Raw genomic sequence first — 24,983 nt, forward strand, 5'->3', positions numbered from 1 at the left:
GCTCAGAGGGGTTCGGCCATCTCTCCCAACCTTTGCCCACGGTTCTAGCCATCTTTCCATGGTATCTCCGGCCCTCCTTGTTTTCCATTGAGCTAATGAACCACCTAGTTAACCAGTGGGCAGAGCTGGTGTCTAAACCAGACTCCTCATCTTCTAAGTCTCCCCTCCTAACCCTTCCCATTTCTTTGCCCGGCCTTGCATCTCCACAAAAATGCATCAAGTGCCCTGTGCCCTCCCTCCTCCCTCTTGCTGTGAGGTAGGTAGGGGCTCAGGTAGGCAGTCTTCTCGGAGGAAAGGACTGGAATTCTCACATGCCTGTCTTATGTTTATGAGTAGGTAGCTGGGGATTCCTGCATGAAAACACATGCTGTGGTTTTCTTACGAAAGGAGCCCACGGCCCCGTGCCTGTGCAGGGAAATGGCTTCTTGCGTCTGGGACAAGTAGCCGCCTTCCCCAGTTTTCCATTCTGTCATGCTCACTGATGCTGTCTGTGTCTGATTCTGAAACTGCTTCGTCCTGACCTCTCATCCAACAGCCCCCCTGTAGCACCTTCTGGGCTTCGATCATTCCCCCAGTGCTAGCTCTTCAGTCCTGGGGCCCGTCTACCCCCCTCCCCCACCCCCCATTCCCTGCTTAGGGCACTTACGTACCCCTCCCCCCCCCCCCCCCCCCCCCCCCCCCCCCCGCGCTCCTCCGCCTCCGCCCCCCCCCCCCCCCCCCCCCCGCCCCGGGTTCTTCCAACCTGGACCTACAGTGTAGTCTGTTTTGCCGACTTGTTTTCTTTTGCCTTTAGTTTCCATGGTTACCAACTTTGTATATAAAGTAATCACCATTCCCCACCCTCTATTTCCCCACTTTCAGTGAAAAAGTTTCACTGTTTTCTGATGGTCGCCCTTGCCGAGGGAATTTGATGGCTTTTTAATCGCTTCCTTTCTGGCTGTACCACCAGTAAACCTTTCTTGCCCTCCTTTTTATGAGTCTTTACTCTGGAGCCTGGATTGATTTGGGCTTCAGATCACTGCATCATCTTGCAATGTTTTCAGATAAAGAACCTCAGCCCACCAGAGCCAGTGACCTAGAAAGAGGATGAGGAGGTGGGAACAAGCTAATTAAAAAAAATAATAACAACAACAACACCCATCTGCCCTAAACTGGTTCTACCTGTATTGCTTTGATTGTGAGTAATCTAAACAAATTATATAATTACAGGGGAAGTGTGGTCTGACAGATCGTGGTCAAAAACCTAGAGCTTTTGCCTTGTTCATCTATCGGTCTTGCCTCACCCTAGAGGTCCCAGAGTGGCAGCTTCTGGAGGACTCTGCCTTGGTGGAGCCTGCATGAAGAGGTGTGACTCTTGCTTTCCGGGGGAATGGGGACACTGGTAGGGATCTGAGAACTATCTTCGGGCATTGGCTCAATCATGAATGACCCATATGCCCACCCCCGGTGGGCCCAGCCTTTTCATCAGCAGCATAAGCCATCTGCCTCTTTAGACTCTGGGGGCAGTTCCAGTCCTCAAGTAACTTCCACCAAAGGACTCCCATGTGCCATTTATTGCTTTATAAAGAACATTGGGATTTGTTGGTAGATGCCAATCACCAACTTTCCTGGAGTTTCTTTGGGTCCAAAGGAAAGACTTCTGGAAAGGCAGAGCCGGAGTTTCCGGCCGACACAGTTTGATTCTAACCCCTACGTCTACTTTGGACCCCACTGTTCCTCCAGACTTCCTGTTTACGCCTCTGGTCCGTTTGTTCCTGTGTTCCATTATCCATCCCGTCTCATAGCCTAGAATTCTCTTGCTTATCCCCACTGATCTGCCTGTCCTTTAGGTGTAACTCCAGTCTTCCGCCTCCCTCCTGACTCCCAGATCTGGCAACTCCCACCCACCCTTCCCTGTTCGTAAAAGCTGACCTCGATGCAGATGCTTAAGATGCTTGCCGTTCTAGATACCTGTTATCTCCCTGAAGCTAAACTTTATGGAGACAGGGGCCTGTTCTATAACTAGCTTGTGCTGGGCAGATGTGGGTGAGCAGGAAACTCTGGTTGGAGTATGCCTCTGAAATGAAATCGTGGTGCCATTCTAAGTGCATTGACAAGAGACTCACAGGTTATAGGAGAGCGGGGTGGGGGGAAAGGTCCTTCGCTTGGAGTGGATGAGCAGACCGTTGATGGCCTCCGTGCACACTTGCCCTTGTCTGGCCCACAGCCCTGCAAGCTGTGGGGGCGTGCTGCTGTCTGGAGGCACGGTAATGAGATACCGTGGCTTCCTAGTCACGCATTTGAGTCCCTGGACTCTTAAGTCTCTGTGAGCCTCAGATGCTTCATCTTGTAAGATGGGGCTATTTCCTCCCACCTCCTGGGCGGTGGTAAATACCGAATTGAATGGCAGGTGCCGGTATAGGTATTCTGCGAGTGATTACATGTGGCCGTTTACAGGTGAAGCAGCGGAAGCAAACTTGGACAAGTGGACCGAGGGCAGTTGCCTCCTGGTTATTCATCCAACCAGCCAGCAGTAAGCCCCTTGGTACCCAGGCGCCGGGTGATTCCAGAGCCAGGTGTCTAACACCCGCCCCTGCAGCCCGTGCCACTCCTACCTTGTTGACCCTGATTTCCTCCTGCGTGCTTAGAGATGGGCCTGCTTGTGCGGTGTTGGCTCAGTGCCAGTTTGGCGGGTCCTCTTGGACCGGAGCGTTGTCACCAGTGTCACTCTTACCGAGCCGCGTGCCTGTCGCCTTACCGGTGACGCGAATGTGTCCATGGCACTCAAGTTCTTTCCGGTCTTCTTTGATTTAGGAGAAAGGATCCTGGGTTACGCTGAGGAGCCCTGCTATCTCTGGTTTGTCATGGAGTTCTGTGAAGGTGGAGACCTGAATCAGTACGTCCTGTCCCGGAGGCCGGACCCAGCTACCAACAAAAGCTTCATGCTACAGCTCACGAGCGCCATTGCCTTCCTGCACAAAAACCACATCGTGCACAGGGACCTAAAGCCAGACAACATCCTCATCACGGAGCGGTCTGGCACCCCCATCCTCAAGGTGGCAGACTTTGGACTAAGCAAGGTCTGTGCTGGGTTAGCCCCCCGAGGAAAAGAGGGCCATCAAGACAACAAAAATGTGAATGTGAATAAATACTGGCTGTCCTCAGCCTGCGGCTCAGACTTCTACATGGCCCCCGAAGTCTGGGAGGGACACTACACAGCCAAGGCCGACATCTTTGCCCTGGGCATTATCATCTGGGCAATGATAGAAAGAATCACTTTTATTGACTCTGAGACCAAGAAGGAGCTCCTGGGGACCTATATCAAACAGGGGACCGAAATCGTCCCTGTTGGCGAGGCGCTGCTAGAAAACCCAAAGATGGAGTTGCACATCCCCCAGAAACGCAGGACTTCCATGTCTGAGGGGATCAAGCAGCTCTTGAAAGATATGTTAGCTGCTAACCCACAGGACCGGCCTGATGCCTTTGAACTTGAAACCAGAATGGACCAGGTCACATGTGCTGCTTAAAATTCAGGGCAAAGCATCTTGAGTGTTTTTAAACTAGGTGAGTGTACTCTTTTTGCTCTGCATGCACACTTCCTGGACTGGATCCTTCATCCTGGGCCCTTGAGGGAGCCCTGTGGCATTGGGGGGGGGGGGGCAGATTGTAGGGTTAAAGACCACAAAGTGCTTGTGATCAGAGACTCCCCGCCCCCACCCCCCACAGGTCACGAGGAGGAGATCTGTGGGGTGGAGGAAGAAAGAGCCCGAAAGTCTAGCGAGGTTTTCCGAGTGGACGTTGCATTTGAGCGGAGTCTCGAGGTTTTTAGAAATCCCTTTTCCTCATCCATTGATCAATAAATGTGCAAAAGAGGTACGGACAGTTTTTTTCAGAGAATACACGCTACCCCTGATGGTATCCCTCCTGGTCACACGTGCAATTCTGCACGGTTTAGAGCGTGCTATATTTAGGCACCGCTTTGTTTCCTGCCCTTTCGGCGCTAATCTGACCATTTCCCCATGTGATCCTTTGAAAGTACAGTTTTCCAACATTGGCATTCCGTTACATGTGCCATAACGTAACCTTTCCCCTGCTTTAGGCATCTGATGGGTTTTCTCCATTTTAGATAACTGTAAATGACGTGCGAGTGAATAGTCTTATGTGGAAGTCTTTGCTTATTTAAGGAGATTGATTCGGGCTTTCGTTTGAGTGCTGTGCTGGGCCCTGGGTAGCAGTGGTCAGCAAATTCAGAAAATGGCCCCATCCCCATGAATTCTGCAGCTTAGTTGGGGAGAGAAACATTGATCGGTACTTACCATAGTTGCTTTTCCACAAAGGAGAACTGATAGGAAGGGAAATGAGCCTTTTAGGGGAGTTGGGGAATTGGGGGTCAGGGGAGCATTGCAGGGAAAAGGACTAGCCTCTGCAGAGAACCTGAAGACAGGCAGCCTAGCGCCTTTGAGTACCTCCCCTGGTTTGGGGTCGCGGAGACAGCAGACCGGTGGTAACCAGAGAGACTGACCTGCCAGGAGAGCAGATGGAGCTGAGGTGGCAAATCCCAGGGTACCAGCAGTGGCAGTGGGAGTTCACCTGGACCAGAGGCTGAGGTGTGAGCAAGGGAAATGAAATCAGAAATCAGGTGGCACCAGGGACCCTGGAATTTGACCTTGACTTAGTAGGCATCTGGGAGCCACCCGCGGAGCAGAGCAGTGCAGCAATTAAGAACTTCTGGCACGTGCGAGTTGAGTTGAACTGGAGCCTGGGAGACCAGACGGACCAATTAGTTTATTCCCACCATGAGGGATGTCGGTGAACCTGAAATTGAGTAGCCGTGAGGATGGAACGGTGCCTGGGTCTTCAGGGCAGGCGGTTGGCAGGACAGCTGGCCGGATGTGGAAGCACAAGGGGCTCCTTTGGTCAGATGTGAATTAAGCTCACATCGTCCAGCCTACTTTTGTGGGAAGGGAAAAGAACGTCGACCGCCAGATACGCCAGGGGGACACAGTAGCATTTTGGTTCACCTTTGCGACTCCGCAGGGGGTTAAGTCATTTCTCCACTGTCCTAATTTAAGTTGCAGGTGTATTTCTCCCTCCCTCCTACCTTCTTTTTCTTACGAGGGCAGGTTGGAAACGAGCTCCTCTTAAATTCGCTGAATCCTTGAGATGAGGCGATGAGGGGTGGTGCTAATCCCAGGGGTCACATTGGGCACAGAGCCGTCGGTCACCCGGCTTGGTTCTTAGTCCCTTCCTTCCCCTTCATCACCCTCAGAGTGCTAGTTGGTGGCGGTGAGTCCCGAGTTGAGCCTGGTCACATCTGTAGTGTTCTCCGTGAACTTCTGGATTGAGTCACCAGGTTAATCCTTTCCAAAACCCCTGAGCACTTTCCAGATGCCAGGCCAGTTCGTCCCCACTGCCCACCGAGAAAGAGTGCTCCCTAAAGCTCAGTAGGAGACAGTGCCGGGTCAGAGCCCAGAAAGGGTTGGCTAGACCAGGTTTCGTCGTATTTCACGCCGTCACATCTCCTCCCTTCCGCTTATAAAAGACCTCTTAGAATTCAAGTTTGCCCTGGAGTAAGATGACGGTTGTCATTGGAAGAGAGACCTGAATGTGGGTTAGAATCGTGGGGTTGTCGCAACTGATTGAGATCGGGGCTCCATTTGCACAGCCACGGTTGGGATTTGTGCTATTTTGCAGGGCACAGTTTTAGCTCCTATAGGGGTGATTCCTTCAGGTAGGAGAAATAGATGACCTTGACATAAGATAAGATGGGGCATGTAGCCCTGCAAAGTGACCCAGGCTCTGACTGCTAGTGACAATAGTTGTGAGCTGTATCTGGCCAGTTCAGGGATCAGAGGCTTGAGTTGGGATGAACTATTGTGCAGCCTCCCCCTGCTCCCCACTTAAGTTTTATAGACGGAGAAGCTAATTCCACATATTCAACATACTGTTGGGAAACTATTTGCCCAGGACTCTTTGGCACAAAAGATACGTCAGTAGATAAACTAGACAAATATTCTCGGCAGTCGTGGAGCTTATATTCTGTTGGGGAGATGGACTTATAAGTAATATGTTCAAAAATACTCAGTACTCTGGGGGCCTTAGAGCAGGACAAGGGAGATCAGACTACTGAGAGGTGGAGGGTAGAGGTGTACTTTTCAGTGGAAGAGATCGGGGTGGGCCTCTCGAGACAGTGACATTTGAGTAAAGGTTAGGAGTGGAGGGAGTGAGTCATGAGGATTTCTGGGGGGGGGGAAGCATCCCAGACAGGGAGCAGTCAGTATAAAGGCTCAGAAGCTGGACAGAGCAGGGAGGGGAATGTACGAAAAGAAGCAAGAAAGGTGACTGGGAGTCAACTAGGATAGGCCTTGGAGGCCATTGTAAGGATTTGGGGTTTTGTGCCTGGGTAAGATGGGAAGTCCTGGGTATGTCCTTCTTGGAACCATGGAGCCAGGGAGGGGAGATTGGATTGGGGATGAGTTTTGGAGTCAGCCAACAATTTCCTGCTGGAGCGAATGGTACAAGAGAAAGGGATCCAGGATGACTTAGAGGTTTCTGGCCTTGGAAGCCTTTGGAAGGATGGAGTTGCCACCAAATGAGATGGGAGGGGCATCGAGAGGAAGAGGTTTGGCTGGAGAAAGTTAGGCTTTGCTGTCGTGTGAAAGTTTGGAATGCCTAAGTGGAATCCAGGCACAGAGGTGGGACAGGTAGCTAGAGGAGTCTGGGGTTCAGGGGTGAGATCTGGTCTAGAGATAACAAATTTAGAGATTGCCAAGGCACCGCAGCGAGCATAGTGATTTCCAAGAGGGACCGAGCTCTGGGCCATCCCACAGTGAGGTTGGGGAGAAGGAAAGGAGCCAGAGAGAGAGAAGACCTGGGTCTGGTGTCCTGGAAGCCAGATGAAGATGAGCCATCAGGAGGGGGAAGTAATCAGCTGTGGTCCTTGTGGCGGTGGGTTGAGGGAGAGGCGGGTTGAGGGAGAGGCGGACCGAGGATTGACCTTGGGCTTCAGCGATCAGGAAGAAAGACATTAGCGCTCACCAGCAATTTTGGTGGCGCATAATGGGGAGAACCCCTGATGAGGGTGGGTTTGAGAGGAAATGAAAGGAGAGGAGTTGGAGACAGTGAGAGAAGAGACCATTGATTCTCCAAGTTTTTGGTTTAAAGGCTCGGTTTCACTCATGAAATTGAGGACTCCAAAGAGGTCCTGGTTTGGGTTCTATCTGTGGATACTGGCAGAATTAACAATTAAAAGTGAGAAGCGTTTTAAATGTTCTTTTCAAATGAATAAAAATCAGCTACACTTTAACGTAAGCATCATAGTTTATGAAAAATATTTTCAAAAAAAATTTAGTAGAGTGGCCGTGCTTTCTATCTATTCTTGCAAGTCTTTTTACCATCTGCCTTAACAGTCAGCTGGGTTCTCCTGTCTGCTTCTGATGTTTAACCTGGTGCCACGTCCCTCCTCACATAACCTCCAGAAAACTCCACGGTACATGCAAGAGAGGAGGAAAGTAAAAAGGCAAACGTGTCTCGGTGTTACTATGAAAAGAAAAGTTTTGGCTTCATGGAGTCCCGCGCTCCAGACCACACTTTGGAGAACCGGGGGTGTAGATGTCTCTCCCTGAGGAATTTTGTGTGGAGGGCAGCTGGAGACCTAGAAAGAAGGAATTATTCAAGGTCCCAAATGAAGACAGGGAACTCGTGTGTCCTTAGTCCTTGCCAGCTTTCCCATTAGACCTGTTGTCGTGGCTCAAACTCCCACCACGTGTAGGCAACACTCTTGTCCCCGGTACCGGCATGATGGAGAACCGCCTCCGTAATCTGGGGTTGTAGATTTCAGAGTAATGTCCAAGTCAGGGTCCCCCTGGCTTTACCTCTCTGCAGCACTGAACGCATGCACTTGGGGTTGACAACACAGGGCTTCTCTGAAAAGAGCCTGGTGGACCGTCCGGGACCAAGTGGTTCCGTTTTCGTGGTTGGCTGACTGTGTGACCTCGGGCAAGTTATTTTACCTCTCTGGATTTTATCCTCCATTAAATGGGGTAGATCATAATTATCTTATTGAGGTTTTACTGTCCATAAAATGAGATAGATATTTCTTGTTGAGGTGGCTGGAATCACAAGAGGTTGTGCAAGTGCCCTGTGTGAACTATGTAAGTGAAATGCTAAATTTTAGATACACACTTTGGCTCAAGGCGAAAGTATTGTCTTCTGTTCCTCTCCGAAGACCATGGTTTTTAGTAGCCTTGCCTCAGAGGATTACCAGATTGCTTTTTTTTTTTTTTTTTTTAAACAAAGCTGGGCTCAGAGGCAACTCTGTCCAATTGCTTGTTCCAGAAAACTTCTCTATTTTTAAAGATTACTCAATGGTGGGTCTTATCGCTCCCTTATTTGTCATTTTTTAAAGATGTTTAATAATTCCTAATGTTTCCTCCCAGCCGGCCACAAACCTTACCCAAAGTGGGTAAGCCAGACTGGTGTTCTGCGTGCCACCGCCCATGTTACCAGGGAGGGTGCTGTAAGACGAGGGAATCCACATTCGTGTCCAAGTTTGCTGTCTCCTATACAAGCCTCGGTTACTAGGGCCGGACGAAGCCAGGGCCCTTGAGTGACATTTACTTGGAGCGGGTGGCTCAGGCCTGCTGAAGGAAATCAGATGTTGCTGTGACCTGAAGGGTCATAGAAAATACTCTTTGTTCCATATGTGATCTTGGTAGCTGCCTAACATCGGAGAAAAAAGAATCCGGCTTAAGTTATTGTTGAAGTAATAAAGGATATATTTATCCTTGGCCTGTGGTCCAAAGACGTGGCTCTGGGCTCGCATGCTGGATGACCTGAGTTGACCCCTTGACCCGGGCTTCAGATTTTTCTTGTTTTGTGAGATTTGAGAGGACGGTCCCCCAACCTCTGGCGGGGCCCCTCACGGTCTTCTGCAGATTCCCAACCTTTTTCAGATCATCCAACAGGCAACAGCATGTTTGTTCGCATCGGAGCTATAGAAATCTATTCAGATCATTTGTTTGCTTTTGGCAGAATCCTACCCAAATTGTATCCCATTCTGAGTGTCCAGTTAATCAACGGTGATGCTGGAGACTAAAAGATGGGAAAGAAATGCTTAACGTGGTTCGTTTTAAACAGCTGAATTTCCAAAACAGGATCCCTGGAGGGTAAATTAAAACACAGGTTGTCAGGGGGAAATTGGGAACCTGGGACAAATAGGCATTTGGGTCCCCTCTCAGTTGAGGGTGACTTCCTGCCCCAGCTGTGAATCCAGGAGCACATAAGCCCTGCCCTTCCCTCACAGGACTGCAGGCCCTGTGGGAAGCAGACACATGAAACTGAGCTTCCAGGCCATGGGACCCCCACCTGGAGACCCTGTGCATGTGAGGTTAAGGTTAAGGGGGTAGGTTTTGAAGGAGGGCGACAGTTCCGAAGGTGGCCAGGATGGGGGTAGTCACTGGCCGTCCGTGGGCCAAGTGTTTTTGACCATTATTTCATTTATTTCTTTTCATGTAACTTCCCAAAGGTCACCACTGGTCTGGAGCTGAGTCTAGACTTAAACCCAGGTCTAAGTCCCTGGTGTCAGCCGATATGGGGTATTGCCTCATTGAATCATCTATGGAAATCATGGGTCTTTGCATTTTTCTTTATTTTAATGTTTATTTTTGAGAGAGAGAGAGACAATGCAAGTGGGGGAGGGGCAGAGAGAGAGGGAGACACAGAATCGGAAGCAGGCTCCAGGCTCTGAGCTGTCAGCACAGAGCCCGACACGGGGCTCAAACTCACAAACAGTGAGATCGTGACCTGAGCCGAAGCCGGATGCTTAACCAGCTGAGCCACCTAGGCGCCCTGAAATCATGAGCACCAAGTGAAGGCTGAGTAATATGGGTACTCCAGGAGCACCTAGTAGGTTTCTAGTTGGGAGCTAGTTTCTTCTCCAGGAAAGCACTGCGTGCTGGTGAACAGCTAGGTAGCCCAAAGAGGGGTAAGAAGGACACTTTGTCCGTGAAGCCTTAGCTGCTGAGGGGACTGGAGTCCGTTTGATTCCTCCCACCCCAGAGGCTCATCCCACTTAGTCTCTGGTGGAACCTTGACCCTTCCAAAGAGAGGATGGGAGGAGGGAGACGCCATCCTTGCCCTAAGTAGATGACCTAGATCCTTAAAGAGTGGGGGTCTTATTTAAAATTGAGAGCTCAGGGGCGCCTGGGTGGCTCAGTCGGTTAAGCGTCCGACTTCAGCTCAGGTCATGATCTCACGGTCTGGGAGTTCGAGCCCCGCGTCAGGCTCTGTGCTGACAGCTCAGGACCTGGAGCCTGCTTCAGAGTCTGTGTCTCCCTCTCTCTCTCTGCCCCTCCCCTGCTCATGCTCTGTCTCTCTCTGTCTCAAAAATAAATAAAAACATTAAAATTGAGAGCTCACTGGAAGGGGAATAGATTTGAGTGGGTGTTTATCAATCCTTTGATCCAAGGAGATCTGTAGTCTTGAGCCTCTCTTGAGTCCCCGTCTGTAAAATGGAAATCTCCCCACTCGCACTCCACGGGACTGTGGGGCTGCGTAAGAGTGCAGGGGTCGGCAGCAAAGATCCAGAAGGTTCGCTTCTCCTTTCCCCTGGAAATTAAAGCTCAGCCTTCACTGTGAGGACCTGGCAGCCCTGGGTACCAGCTTACAGGGAGGCCGCAGGGCCTGGTCCGTCCACTCATGTTTTCTGGAGGCTCCCCCAGGTCACAAAGGCTGGTGTTTGTGAGACCAGACAGTTCCCTGGGAGGGGCTGGCTTCTGCCCCTGCTGTCGCCATCCCTGCTCCGGCTCCAGCTGTATCAACGGGAGGAAGCTAAGCTGAGCTGTGGGTTATGTAATGGGGCTGGTGGCCCCCAGGGATAATCTGTCCCTTGAAGCTCCTCAGGACATCAAAGCCTCAGTGAGGGGACAGGCCTGCCCCAGGGCTGTTGTTCCTCACATTCTGCTCCTCCCTGGCATCCTTGGCTCCTCTGAGCCCAGACGGCATCCCTTTGGGCAGCGCACAGCAAAATCGCTTTTGTAATCATCCAGCTGTAAGCGGGCCTGCCTGATGGTTGGGGTCCTTCCAAGTCCCATTTCCTGCCCCCCACTCCAGGACACAGGCACTCCTACCAATGATCATAGCCCCTGGTTATCAAAACCTGCTCTGAGGGGCCCCTGACTGGTGTTGAGCAGAGGTTTTGTCCTTTGTCCTCACCTCTGAATTAAATACTTTCCACATCTTTTCTATAGTGGACGCTGTATATAATCAGCCCATAGCACCTGCGTACCTGTCCCGGGCGGCCGTCCTTCTGCAGTTGAGGAAGCAGAGAACCACTTTTACTAAGTGTTGAGAGCCAGGATTCAAAGCAGGGTGTCCGACCGGAGGTTTCACTGCTCCATTCTGCTTCCTGCAGCCTCTTCAAAAGCGGCTTTCGATGGGTTGACGTTTTCAGGCAGATGACAGGGTCCCTCTCCAAGCAGCACCGCACCAGCGACCCCTAAGGCATTCGTGCACGGTGCCGCCCGTGGGCAGCGTTCAGTCTGACAGCCGATCTTGGACGCCACCCGCCCCTTCGGGTGACCTCACCTGTGTGTGGATGCCTCCTGTATCACACCGCCGCGGCCTCCAACGTGGGCAGGGGAGGCGAGGCTGGGAGACGGGAGGCACCCACCTAACCAGGGGTCGGGGAGCGGTAGGCAGAGGCCACATGAGCAGGCAGAAGTGAGAATTAGCCAAAGGTTGGACCGTGGGAGACCCGAAGCCCACTGCCGCTGATGGCCGCCAGGAGGGCGCTTGCGCTGAGGGAGTGCTGGAACCGTCTGTGGCATCAGTGTGCGGAAGGGGCTCCGACATGACCCGAAGCAACCTGTTGCCCGTTCCATCTGCCAGGTATCCTGGTGGAAACCCGTCCCAAGTAAAAGTGGAAGTAGCCTGGGCAGTTGAGGCAAAATGGCAGTGGTTGTTGGGTTTCTCCCCGACAAAACTTCCAGTGCATTTATTAAATCTTGACTAAAGCAGAGGATGTCCTCATTTGGTGCCTCTCAATGGGGCCACGTCACATTTGGTGTCGATCGTATGGCCTCCAGTGTTGCCCCCTGGCAGTTGACCCGTGTGGCAGCGCGGATGAGACACGGGTGCTTAGTTGTGGTCACTGTGGCTCCGGAGAGCTATAGGAAGCCTGGAGAGAGTGGAGGGGGTGCTTCCCGGAGGAGGTGGTACCTTGAGCTAGTTCCCGAAGGCAAATTCAGAGGCACCTTGTAAACCAGGTGATAAGCGAGCAGGTCACAGCTCAGGGCTTGCCAGAAACTCGCCTTAGCTTTACCGAGGCTTTGTTGGGTACAGGACCCAGCTGGCGAGGAGAGAGGATACGGTTCTGGTAGCGAAATCCCAACCAGAGATGCGCTGTGGACCCAGGACCTGGGGAGAACGCCCAGGGTGCTGTCTTGATAAACTAGGGCAGCAACATACAGTATCGCAGCCCTTCCTTTCATTTCCACTAGTGAGTCCTCTGTGGTCTTACCGAATCAAAGGAAATGGAGACCTCCTCCAGCATTTCTGGGATTCAGAGGCATGGCAGGCCTTAAAACTGCCAGCCAAGTTTAAAATAAATCAATACCATAAAATACTGCAATGAATTTCCCAACTTTAAAGGAATTTCACTTTCAGTTAGAGGTGCCAGGGGAAAGCTATAACTCAGCCTGCATCATACACAGGTCAGATTTCTGTGTTTTGTTTCTTTGTAAAAGAAAATGATGTCTAGGGACTCGGGAGGAATGGATTAGAGCCACCCAGGCACACCATAGGGCATAGTGAGGAAGATGAAAATGCCTCTATTTTCCTAGGCTGCAAAAAAGGAGCCTGGAAGGCACCTGGGCAGGTAACCTGCCGCGTGGTAAACCTTGGCTCTTCGTCATTCCAAGGCCTGGTTGGTACTGTAGCAGTGATGGAGAGCAGGTCAGCTTTGGTATATGATGTGGGATTTTGGCATCGGCCAGCTGCTCCAATGGGAAAGTCAGAACGATGGACTCGTTCCAGTGGACTCGTTCTGCGTTTACGTCCATCCTTCTGGAAAAAGGAAACCCTGAAATCTCATGGGCAGCACCCTTTTGGTTTTGTTGTTGTTGCTGTTTTTTCCTTTCTGCTTTTTTCAGACATGTCTCAGACATGTCCTTCCAGAAGGCTCTGGTCTAGGGCACATCTGAGGCCTGGGCTGGAAGTACGATGCAGTCAGATCTTGGCAGAGTACGTGGGCCTTCGCGGCCCAGCCCAGCCTCGCGCAGACATAAGGAGAACTGGAAGTCACAAGTAAAGACTCATTTGTTGTTAGTAACCAGATTGCATACTCGGTTTGACGAATGTTTGGAAGGAACCCTTGGTTCGCATGGGGCAACAGAAATGAGGGTGAGTATACCACACCCCAGACAAACAACAGAGTGGCTTTTACCTTCTAGAAAAAAAAAAAAAATTGTTTGGGAGGTTAGGCCAGTTGCCTAAGCTGAAATCCAGATGTCCCCGCTGATGGGATCCAGACATCCACCCCTCTCCCCTGCCCCTCAGATGCTCAGGGCAGGGGCACCAACCAGGTGTAGCACGAGGAACCTCGGCAGAGCACCTCGCTCCAGCCCAGTGTTTTGGAAGCCCTGTGGAGGTAGGACAGCTGTTCTGGAACTCTGGCGTCCCGCCCACTCCTAGAGTGTCCTGGAGTTGGGCGTAAGCTGGTGGTGCCGTAGGCAGACCCAGATGTGAGTCTTCAGGGTCTGCAGCCTGATTACGTGGCCTTGGGTAGGCTTTAACCAGGGTCCGAAAGGTTGCTTCCATTGCAGCAGTGGCAGGAACTGCGAATGACATAAGTAAGAAGTCTCCTACTTGATAGATCGAGATTCTATCCCGTGGACTTGAAGATATTGACAAGCTGTTGCCACACTCCTCCCCGCCACCCCTCACGAGCTCCCACGCCCCAGCACACACGGCATTAGTGACCAGTCTTCTCAGAGTGTAGTCCCGAGGCTGGCGGGATCCCCTGGGAACTTGTTAGAATGCGGATCTCTGGCCCCACTTCGGTCCTATGGAGCTGGAAGCCAGGGAGCGGTATTGGGCAAGCCCTTTGGGTGAAGTTGATGCCCACTCAGGATTGCGAGCGGGCCGCACAAAAGAGGGCTACAGCACAGCCTGCCTACCTTGCCGTCTGTTGCACCTTGCCTCTTAACCTTTTGCCCTCAAAAAGCTTAGATTTAGGCTTAAGCACTAGGAGGAGGGACCCCACCAGGTCCTGATCCTGTCTCTGCCTTCCATAATTACCTAGCATTGGGACTTCAGGCAAGGCACTTCTCTGTGGGCCGTGGTTTCCTCATCCAGAAAACCAGGGCAGCTGAAGGACCGCTGGCGGCCCCCCTCTCCCGCTCCCTCAGCCCTGGCGCACTCGTGGGCTCCAAGGTGGAGGAGTTTCCAGGACTCAAGACTCCCGATTCTTTGTCGGTTTCTCCCTCTGTGCAAGTGTCCTTAGGATGAGATTGAGTTCCTGCAGCCACCTGCTCCTGGGAGGAGAAAGGAAATAATTGAACTTCTCCGTGGGCTTCCGTGGCCCTGGGAGACTAGACTGCTGAGCCATAATAATACAGTGGGCCTCTTGGGAGGATCCCCAGCAAGTACCGCCAGGGGAATACGGCGCCCTGTGAGGTCTCTGTGGTAGGACGGGCGATCGCCCTTCCAGAAAGGGGGGGAATTTGAGAGGCAGCTGGACCGAGGGAATGGGGGAGCAACAATATGCAGGGAGGGCTTAGACGTCTAAGTGGAGTCTTAGACGTGGCTTTGAATCCTGACTCCAAACCTTCACTTGTTCGTCCCCCAGGCGCGCATGGAGCCCCTGCTCTGTGCCCAGCTTGGGCCATGGAGATGAAGCTAATCCCTGACCTCAGTCTGGCTAAACCTCCGGCACCTCTCTGAGCCTTGGAGCCCTCATTTATAAGATGGCCTGCTAGCACGTCCCCTATAGGGTTTGCATGTGGATTAAAAGGAAAATTAATATACAGCTAGCCTAGGAATGCTAGGCATGCGTTAGCCACTCCATAGCTGTTGGGTTCTGTTGTCTTTCCATACTAATTCTTGGCCACACCGGTAACAGCTAGAAGCAGTGTCAGAATGTGTGTGCGTTCACATGCTTCCCACCTGCCCCCACCAATAAAAAGAAAACACACACCCCAGAGGGGCTCTTTAATTTCTTTTAAGTTTGCTTATTTTGAGAGGGAGAGAGATGTGGGGTGGGGGTGGGGGGGGCAGAGAGAGCGAGAATCCCCAGCAGGCCCCGTGCTGTCAGTGCATGGGCTTGATGTGGGGGCTCGATCTCATGAACCATGAGATCATGACCTGAGTCGAAGTCAAGAGTCAGACGTTCAACCAACTGAGCCACCCAGGCGCCCCCCCCCCCCCGTTAAATTCCTTGATAGCCTGTAGGTGTTGCAGTATATCGGGGACAGCTCAGATCTGGTCCCCACCGTCCAGGTACTTGGACCATGGTTTGAGAGACAAGTCAGGTCCTAAAGGAAAACTAGAGCTACGATTTCAAGCATGTACGGGTAGAGGAAATAGCAGAAGATAGGGGACCTGCCCGAGGCGGTCTGAGAAAGTCTTGTAGAGGAGGTGACATTGAAACTGAGACCTGAGGAATGAGCTGTCTACCAGGCAGGGGGGCAATGAATCGGTAGGGGCAGGTGAAGGAGACAGGAGCCTGATCTGTGAGGCTCTGGAGGTGGTTGTAAGTCCCTGCACCGGTAACCATCGGTTTCCATGTTTACAGGAGCACTGTGGCTCTGTGCCCAGGGTTGGAGAGGGCAAGTCCAGACTCGGGTGGGACAGGGTGGGCAACTGGGAAGTCAAGTTTCCAGGTTAGGGTGGATGGTGCATGGGATGGGGAAGAGTGAATTCAAGGTGCATTTGGAAATCACCGGAGGCTTGCAGGTGGACCGAATGAGGGAGACGAAGGTAGGGGTGGCTCCGTGAATCTCTGGGCTGGGGGTCAGAGCCATGTACGAGACCGTGAACCTGCAGGAGGAGAGGGGCTCTGGGGGGTGGAAAATACACAGATATATCTTGGAGGTGTGGCCGTAAACCCATCCTCTCTCCTCTAGACAGGCATCTGGTAAGTTGTATGTGATTTTCTGGGTCTTTTTTGGGGTGCCATTGGATCCCAAATTTGGGGCTAAACACGGGAAACCTTCTTGAGTCCCGAGAGCCCCCCTGAGACCCGAGGCTGCCTTCGCAGCCCTCGTTTGATCACCGTGCCTTCCTGTGATCTGTTCTTTTGTAATCAGCTTCTCATTAGGTGACTGATGTGTCTGGCTCTTCTGTCTTGATTTGCATATGCACTCTGCTATAATTATGTCCCAAGAACATAGCGTTTTGTTGTTTTTTGTATTTACTTTTGCTTTTTCAGAGCTGAAAACCTGTGCAGCGTCCTGTCACATGGGCAGGCTGCTGGTTCTGCCAGAGAGCAGCTTTCTAGCGCTGGCATCTCGCTCTTTGTGGGGTGTGTGTGTGTGTGTGTGTGTGTGTGTGTGTGTGGTTATATAACATCAGGACCATGATTGCTGGCTATAAAATTGATTTTGAGAGCTACTTTAATTTGTAAACTGGGAACTACTTTCTATTTTGGGTTAAGGACAGGAGTACAGGGGGAGAAGGTGCGGGGGAGTCCTCTGCTCTCAGTTGCCTTCGGGCATGTCTGTGCAAGAACCAAGAGCTGCGGGGCGGCCCCATGGCCTGAACTTGCCACGGGGAAAGAGGCTTCAAAGTCAGTCCTTCAGCTGTCCCCAGACGCCTTGGTTTTCAAGACATGTGGGGCACAGGGTAGAAGACACGTGGGGCACAGGGTAGAAGCTGGCCCCACCTGTTCACATCTCCTTCCCTGGAACCGTCCATTTCTTTACTCCTTTACACATGCTTCCTGAGAGCTTTCACAGCTAACTGGTGGCCTTGCCTTTGCTGTATTTGTTTCTGTATAGGAACAGGCCTGGTACAGCCTGGAGTCTTTATTATTATCGTAAGGCGTGAGGGCAGGGGGTGGGGGGCTCTGTCTCTCTCTCTCTCTCTCTCTCTCTCTCTCTCTCTCTCACTCACTTACTGAGCACATGCCGTTGGCCAGACTTCGTACTCTCCCACTATGTTTATTATCTTGTTAAAACCGCACGTGCGTCCTGGGTATGGCGTCCTTTCCACTCCAGAGACAGGAAGTGACTTGCCCCACTGGCCACGTGGCTAGCAAATGCCACCTCCAGGGTTAGAGGTGTCTCTGCTCTTTTCCACCCGCTTCTGAAGACAGGTCACGTTAGCAAGTCTAGCGGCCCGGTGCTCAGTGCTCCTGGGAGCTCAGCAGAGGTAGCACTGGCTTTTGGTTGAGAAAGTGGGTAATGGCAACACGTGGGACCTGTGACTTAAGGTAGCCATTGAAGAAAGGAGGGCCGATGGGTGTTCTCAGCAAGGGACACCGCATGAGAACATTGAGAATCTGTGTCAAGAGCGGGTCTTTGGGTTGGTTCACACAGCGGTGCAGTGGGAGAGCGAAATAGCGTGAAGTTGCCGAGAGCCTTGAATGTCAACCTAAGGAGGGTGACCTTCGCCCTGGAGAAAAGGTGGGGGTGGGTGGCAGTGGTTGTATACAAGGCTGCATTACTCTCAGCAGATGAGCCAGTCCGCACAGGGGGAGGGAGGAGATGCCACACCCGACCGTGCCAGCCTCCAGAAGGTGCGAGACGACGGCACAGCCCTTTTCTGAGCCCATGAAGGGCGATGAGGCCACACCCGGGAAAGCCATCGGGAGCCCGGTGCTTCCACGCTCGTGCCAGGAAGGCACCTGCTTGGGGATCTGGTATGCTGATAAATCTAGGTTTGAATTGCAGCCCTCCCGCTTCCTAGCTGGGTGACTTTGGTCAAGTCCCCTAACTTCTCTGGGTCCCCACTTCCCGTCTGCTCAGTGGTACCCGTTGGACACGGCCGTTCACCGTCCGCTGTTGCAAAGACTCCATGCACGAGAAGCAGGAAGGGCCCGACGCAAGTCGTAGCACATGGGGAGAGCTAGGTTAACCGACAGCTCGGTGCATTGGCCTTCGATCTGCCTGTTTGTTTTCGCCAAATCCGTACGGGCTAATCATTCGTTTTCACGTGGCTTTCCGCTAGTGATCCGCAGGGCTCTTCTTTTCGCTGAGAGAGCGCCAGGCCCCTTAGCAAGTGGCCCCAGTGAGTTCCCCTGGGCACGCCGGGCTTCGTTCCGCCTGGTGGCTGTAGCCAGAAATCCACATGGTCTCCTTTTGCCCAGACCACTGTGGGCATGACCTCGTCGGAGTCTTGCCTTTTATAACCACCAACTGTCCCATCACCATATGGAAGAACCACCTCTTCCCTTTAGCTGTGCCCGCACCTTAGATCTCCTCCTGGTAGGGGGCCAGCGAGGAGAATTCTCCCCGGAGCCCTTTGTCTGTTCATCACAGCAGCCACAGCTGTACCTCAGTCTCTTCGGGGACCGATTGAGGCCCTTGGCAGCGATCGTTTCATCCCCACGCTTAATCAGTTGAGGAGGGGAATTAGTTAGGGTGTCCCTGTAGCCGACTGCCAATTACCAGGGCTGTTTCTGCAGACAGAAAGTTCCCCCTTAGTTCATCTGGAGCGCCAGCTGGTACCTGTCTACCAGGTCAGGTGTTCCCCGGCTCCTGAGGTCTCCCGAGGTGACTTCCCAAGGCCAGGAAGACTGGCTTTAAGTGGGTCTGCATCCTCAGATTGGACCCAGGTGGGGGTGATGCGGGGTACAGTCCTGTGGTTGCTGGTCACCAGAGAACCTTCCAGATGTCCGACTCTTGGGTCTTGCCAGTACTTCCTTTTGAGGGGGGCGCCTGGGTGGCTCAGTCGGTTGAGCGTCCGACTTCGGCTCAGGTCATGATCTCGTGGTTTGTGAGTCCGAGCCCCGCGTCGGGTTCTGTGCTGACAGCTAAGAGCCTGGAGCCTTCTTTGGATTCTGTGTCTCCCTCTCTCTGCCCCTCCCCTGCTCATGCTCTGTCTCTCTCTGTCTCAAAAATAAATAAAACATTTTTTAAAAATTAAAATACTTCCATTTGGGCATCTGGCACGCTTTGGGGCCGCGCACTTGGATGAATGGGAAGGTTTGAAACACTTCAGCAAGTCCACAGCGGTGACGACAGGAACACTGCTGTAATCCGTCCCGGGCTCGGAGTCTGCAAGCTTCCATGGTACCTGCTGGCTGCGTCGTATGCGGAAACGCTCCCTGCCCTGGACGACCTGGCTGACACCCTGGGGATGAGGCTGCCATCTGTTTGCAGCCGCTCGCCATCTTGGCTCCAAGCTCTGCCCGCTCCCCTTTCGCTCAGCAAACCAGGCCCTGCCAGCTGTTGCCGCGACAGTGTGTGTCCTCACTGTGGTAAGTGGGCCACCGATCGAGCTCAGCTGACTGGGCACAGAGCCTGTCTCCTCCCCACAGCCTTTGTCCGCTCTAAGAGTCTCAGGTTTGGGGCTCCTGGGTGGCTCAGTCGGGTAAGCGACTGACTTTTCGGCTCAGGTCATGATCTCGTGGTTGGTGGGTTCGAGCCCCGCGTCGGGCTCTGTGCTGACAGCTCGGAGCCTGGAGCCGGCTTCGGATTCTGTGTCTCCTCTCTCTGCCCCTCCCATGCTCGTGCTCTGTCTCTGTCTGTCTCTCAATTATAAATAAACATTAAGAAAATTAAAAAAAGAGGAGTCTGTGGTTTGCCTTAAACATCTGCAGGGAGGGGATCTTCCCCAGCCCACCTGGAGGAAGGGCTCTGGCACAGTAAAGCTGGAGCCTGCCCCCCAGCAGCGCGCCCTGCAGCCCTGAGCCCCGGCCTGGCTTGTCGTGCTCACCTGTGCGGTGGGGAACCCCAGTAAGCCCTCCAGCATTGCTTTCTGCTTAGAGTTTTTGGTCTGATAGATAGGGAGCCCGCAGAGGTGCCCATGGCTCTCAAGATTCCTTGCATCGCGGGCCCTTCTCCGAATCTGAGTGTTGGAGCTGTCCCTCCAGAAAAAGGCCCAGGACTGACACGCACTGTGATACTTCATGTGGCTTCAGGGCATTTGCAGACCCCGTGCATCCTTGGAGTTCCAAGGACCCCAGATTTAGAACCCCTGCCCTGCTCCCAAGCGCCCTGGTGGCCCAGGAAGAAATGAGGTCCTTGGCAAAGAGCAGGGAAAGCTAGATGAGCGGAAATGGGTTCCCAAGGCCAGGCAAGGTCCTGTATCATTTTTTCCGCATTTTACCTTAGTGTCTCTTAGTGGATTGCAGCACAAGAGTAAATTCCTGTAGTTGGGTTTGTGCCCGTTACAGCCTGGGTGACGGTTTGCCTTTCAGAATTCCTGGGGCTGCTTCCTCCGGACACGCATGAGTGGGTAAAGAGGATGCCGAAGACAGGGCAGGTGGCCTCTGAGACAGAGGTGGGCCGCTGGCTGCAGGAGAGCTGGTGTTTGCTTCCTCGGGAGGGAGGGAGGCTGCCCTGCCCCTCTCCGCCCTGCCACTACCTGTTGCAACAACCCGCGTGCTTCGAGTGTAGTGTGGGTGTCCGCCCTGCCCGACAGGACCCCGGCCGGCTCACCGCCACCCCCTCCCTGGCCGGCTAAGGCGCGTCGTTGAGCATTGTTGCATTTTCCAGGTGGCCACCCCTGGATTTCAGGCTTCCCTCTCTAGACTGAACAGAAGGGCAGTAAGGGAGGGGGATGGGGGAGAGGGCCGAAATCGGCCGGGGAGCCCCCCGGTCCTGTAACGGGTAGGCGATGTCATGTCGGGGAAACCCTTCATCCCCGTGCGCCTGGTCTCTCCACCCAGCTCGGAAGGTATGTGGGGACGACATGGTGTGGCCCGCTTGCACAGGCAGCATCCCAGCTCCTGCCTTGCCACCTGCTGGAGCCTGGACAAGTGGCCCGGTGTTCCAAGGTGAGGGCGAGCATCTCTCTTGACCCAGCTTGGTGGGGGACGTTCAGTGGGACCCCAACTACAGGCAGGGATTTCATAACCTTATTTTCGCGTTAAGATCTTGTCACGCTGAATGATTCTGTGAAGTTTGTAAATTAATTCTCTTACTGCCTCGTGTGAACTCCCGGTTCCTGTGCATCAGCCAGGATTGGACTCCTTCTGGGCTTGGCAGCCCGAGAGGCTCAGGAGAAGCACAGGACGGTCATGTCCTTTAAGGCAGCTTGGGGTTAGCGGTGGAAAGAGGGGAGCACAACGGCTTGGCTCGTGGGGGTCTGTGGTCCCTCCGTGTCTGCTCGCCGGAGCGCAGGGACTGGGGCCTCCGGGAGGAAGCATGTGGAAGAGGCCTGGAAGGGTGAGTGTGGTCTCGGGACAGCGAGGGGGCAGGTTGAGGGCCAGGGGAAGACGCAGCCAGACCAGCACTTGCTGAGGCCCCAAGCAGAAAGGAGGCTGTCCCCTCGAGAGAGGGCTGACTTGAAGCCAGGTCGCCTTGCCAGGCATTTTTGCCTCAGCTGGTGGTGCCGTGAGGTTTTGGTTTGGGGTGTGGTCTCACGCGGCCGTCCCCGCATATCCGTGACCTCCCGCACCCCCCACCGTGCCCGTGTACCCATGCCGCCACCAGATGCACACCCTGCGTGGCGGGCACGTCCACGTTGTAAGTTGAGAAAACCGAGGCTCCGGGGCCCCAACTAGTAATGGGAAAAGGTGGGGTGTCCATTTTAGATCTTCTCCCTCAAAGCCCAGACCCTCGACACAGCACCAGCCCTCTGCCACTCTGTAACAGTATGCTCCACGAATGATCTATCTTCTCCCACGTTCGGCACCTGCTTCTAAACTTGGCGCCTCCATTGGGCCTCCGGGTCGGGGCTCAGAGACCATAACGCATGCCAGGACCCCGCCCGTGTGCTGTGCCATGGGCCACTCGTGGCAAGGTTTTCCCTAGTGGAACAGCCCCGCTCCGAGCCCCACGGTTGCTAACAAAGCCTTAGATAAATGGTACGTCAGAAAGCTTGGCTCCTGGCCTCGGTCCCTCTGCCAGTGAGGGGACAGACGGTGTTGCCGTGGCCGCTGAAGTGGGGCAGGCATGTCGATTGCTGAATAGGAGAAAAGCTAGCGGCTCTGGTGTATTAAACAAGTGAGGAATGACTTGGTTTGAAGCTGATCCTACTTGGGAGGGGACTGCCCCTCTGTGACCCTGCTGTCCTCTTGCCTCTGGTGCCTCCGTGGCATATGATAGGCTGAAAACGAATCCCTGAGCCTTGGTTTGCCCATCTGTAAAGTGGAGACGGTTCCTACGTGGCCCCTCGCTGGGGGCAAAGGAAACATTACTGATGAGGCCTTGCATGGTGTGTAGCGTGTCAGAGGCATCATTAACTCCATGGTGACACCACCACCCCGGACTGCGGGGAGAACTTGGGTAAGAGTTGAGTTCTTAACACTGCAGTTTGAGTTTGTGCTGTGTTTAGTGTATGGGCCTGCCAACCAGATGGTTTCCTTTTCTGTTGAACAGATGAGAGGAGGGGCGCCTGGGTGGCTCAGTCGGTTAAGTGTCCAATCTCACGGTCTGTGGGTTCGAGCCCCACTTTGGGCTCAGTGCTGACAACTCAGAGCCCGGAGCCTGCTTCAGGTTCTGTGTCTCCCTCTCTCTCTCTGCCCGTCGCCCACTCGCACTCTGTGTGTCTGTCTCTCTCTCTCTCAAAAAATAAAATAAACATTAAAACTCCCATCTTGAGGCCTGAGCAGGTTGAAGGGTGCCAAGGGTACCTTTGCCCGCTGGCACTCCTTGAGGCAGGGGCTCGCTTTCAGAGAAGGTGCTTGGAGAGCCCCCCTCTCCTCCACTACTCCGTCCGCTGCCTTCATGTTACATCTCCATATGGAACTTATGGGGCAGAAAGTTCCTGAATTAAGCCCCATCTCTGGATAAGCTGTACAGTTGGGTCTGAGAACCGCAGTGACCATTAACACAGCTAACAACACGGTGTCCCGCCCGGTGGCGAGTGCTGGGGCGGGCAGTTCCCTTGAATCCTCGTGGCAGACCCTGAAAGGGTAAACCCCATCGGCCAGTAAGGAAAAAGGAGGCTCAGATGATTAAAAATGGCTGGTAAGCGGCAGAGGCAGGATTTGAACCCAGGACCGCCCACCTCAGCCTGTGCTGTTTCCCCGATAGAGCATTTGAGTGAAGACACGGAGTTAAAACGTAGGCGTGGCTCCTGGAGGCTTTTAAATCCTGCGGCTCCCAGACCTGCGCATTTTGAAGGACCCTGTGCAGTTTGAAAGGAGGAGGCGGAGTATAGGAGTTGGGGGATCACCAACCAGTCCCAACTGGTTCCATCAAAACATGACCTTTTGACATCAACAGAGTAGGAAGGCCGCACCTTTGGAGTACGGGACAGGCCCCTCGTCACCCGGGTGTTCCGCGTCTGCGTCCTGGGGGGCGGGAAGGGGGGACGTGGGAGCCCATCCATCCTGCACCGTCATCCTCACTGCCACCACGCTCCCCCCCCCCACTTCCGTTGTCCAAACTGCTGGTGGCATTAACGGGAGCACTTTGCTCCCCGGTCTCCTTGATCAGACCAGACAGCCGCTTTGCTGGCAGAGGAACACCGCATCCCGTGATGTGCTCTAGACCCCAGGCCTGTGCGGCGGTACCTGAGCCAGGCCGTCCGTGAACCCTTTCCTGGGTGACCGTGTCCGTAGATGAAGGGATCACGTGGGTTTTAAGCTCCACGTAAGCTCCGGTCGCTCCAGGAAGGGATTTCCCGTGACCGTGACATGGTATGAGCAGGAGCTGGCGGGGGGGGGGCAGGGGAGGCCGACCTAGGCCCAAACCCTTTCCCCTCCTGCCCCCCTCGCCGTACAGTCCTTGTTCTCTGAGCTTCCCTGGAACCGGGTGACGATAGGTCCTGCGTCACCGGGTGGTTGGCTGAGGGCTCCGCGAGGGGACACGCCGGGTAGCAGTGTAAGAGAGCTGAACACCGCCTTGATAGGTTGTTCCCTACAAAACCCGTAGCGTGTGCATGTTAGTGCCCCGTGAGTGATTGCTGTTACGATAAGTACAGAGAAATAAGGTTGGATGTGCTGAGGGGCCCTCATCCGAGAGCCGAAATAAGAAAGCGCGGGATTTGCCAACACGCCTTCCCGGATCACCGGCCCCTCTCCCCCCGACCCAGGACCATCGCAGACCCGGGCTGTCGGAAGCCACCGGCCAGGCAGCTCTGGGAGCACCAAGTGCGGACCATCAGAGCGGAAAGACCGGGCAGGGACACTGGGGAAGTTTGGATTCGGTGCCACGTCTGCTGCTCAGCAGCTCTGTGGCGGGGGGGGGTGAACTGTGGCCTCTCTCTGGGCCCGTTCCCTTGTTAAAATGGGGCAGTCACCCTCACCGAATGAGATGGCCAGGGAGGCGAACGGCTCAGTGTGCTGCTGACGTTATCTGTAGGTTAATCACACACGACTCTTCGTTGTGCCCCAGCCTCCTCCCAAGAGGGCTCTGTGGTCAGAGGTAAGCTTTCCACTGGGAGGGATGAGGCAGCCCCTGGGTGAAGCTGAGAACGGAAGGGGCAGTCAGGGAGCTGGGTCTGACGTCTGCTAGGATGAAGCCCGGGGGCCCATTCGTTGTTCCAGCAGGTGCCCGGGAGGGTCCGCTGCTGCTTTAACCCAGAACTGGGTGGTCTGAGCCATTCCCACTCGTGACCGCAGATCCTGTGTTCTGATGTGGCCGCTGCCATTGGCTCCATAAGAGGGTCGGAGGACCTTCTGTCATGGGAGATGGGAGAGAAACCCAAAGCCAAGGTCCTCTTCCTGGAAGACAGCCCTCTTACTTTCATTGTCCCTGCCCCCCCCCCCCCCCCCCTCCACCGCTGCCCCGGGGAAGAAGCAGACCCTGACCTCTAGGCCACCCTGGGACCTCCTACCGGGAGGACCAGACCCAGTGCCAAAGCAGGGGGAGGGGGGAGGAGCCGGTGGGAAATGTCCGCCTGGCTTCCTGGCAGGGGACCCGGTGATCACAGCAGTCATTACACGCTGG

General features: G+C 53.9%; 1 protein-coding gene across 4 annotated transcripts in view; it reads left to right on the forward strand.

Moving 5' to 3' along the window:
* STK35 (serine/threonine kinase 35) overlaps positions 1-24,983 on the forward strand; it is a 40,252-nt gene that overhangs the window by 11,171 nt on the left and 4,098 nt on the right. For 2 of the 4 annotated variants that reach the window (XM_049651045.1, XM_049651044.1), the window contains exons 3-4: positions 2,794-3,543; positions 3,706-3,852. In XM_049651045.1, the coding sequence (XP_049507002.1) occupies positions 2,794-3,506 (713 nt within the window). In that variant the 3' untranslated portion in view covers positions 3,507-3,543; positions 3,706-3,852. Of the gene's footprint in view, positions 1-2,793; positions 3,544-3,705; positions 3,853-24,983 lie in introns of those variants that run through there. The other 2 variants (XR_007462116.1, XM_049651043.1) reach the window with 1 other exon arrangement.

The sequence above is a fragment of the Panthera uncia genome (assembly GCF_023721935.1).
Source record: "Panthera uncia isolate 11264 chromosome A3 unlocalized genomic scaffold, Puncia_PCG_1.0 HiC_scaffold_11, whole genome shotgun sequence".
In the NCBI taxonomy this organism is placed as follows: Eukaryota; Metazoa; Chordata; class Mammalia; order Carnivora; family Felidae; genus Panthera; species Panthera uncia.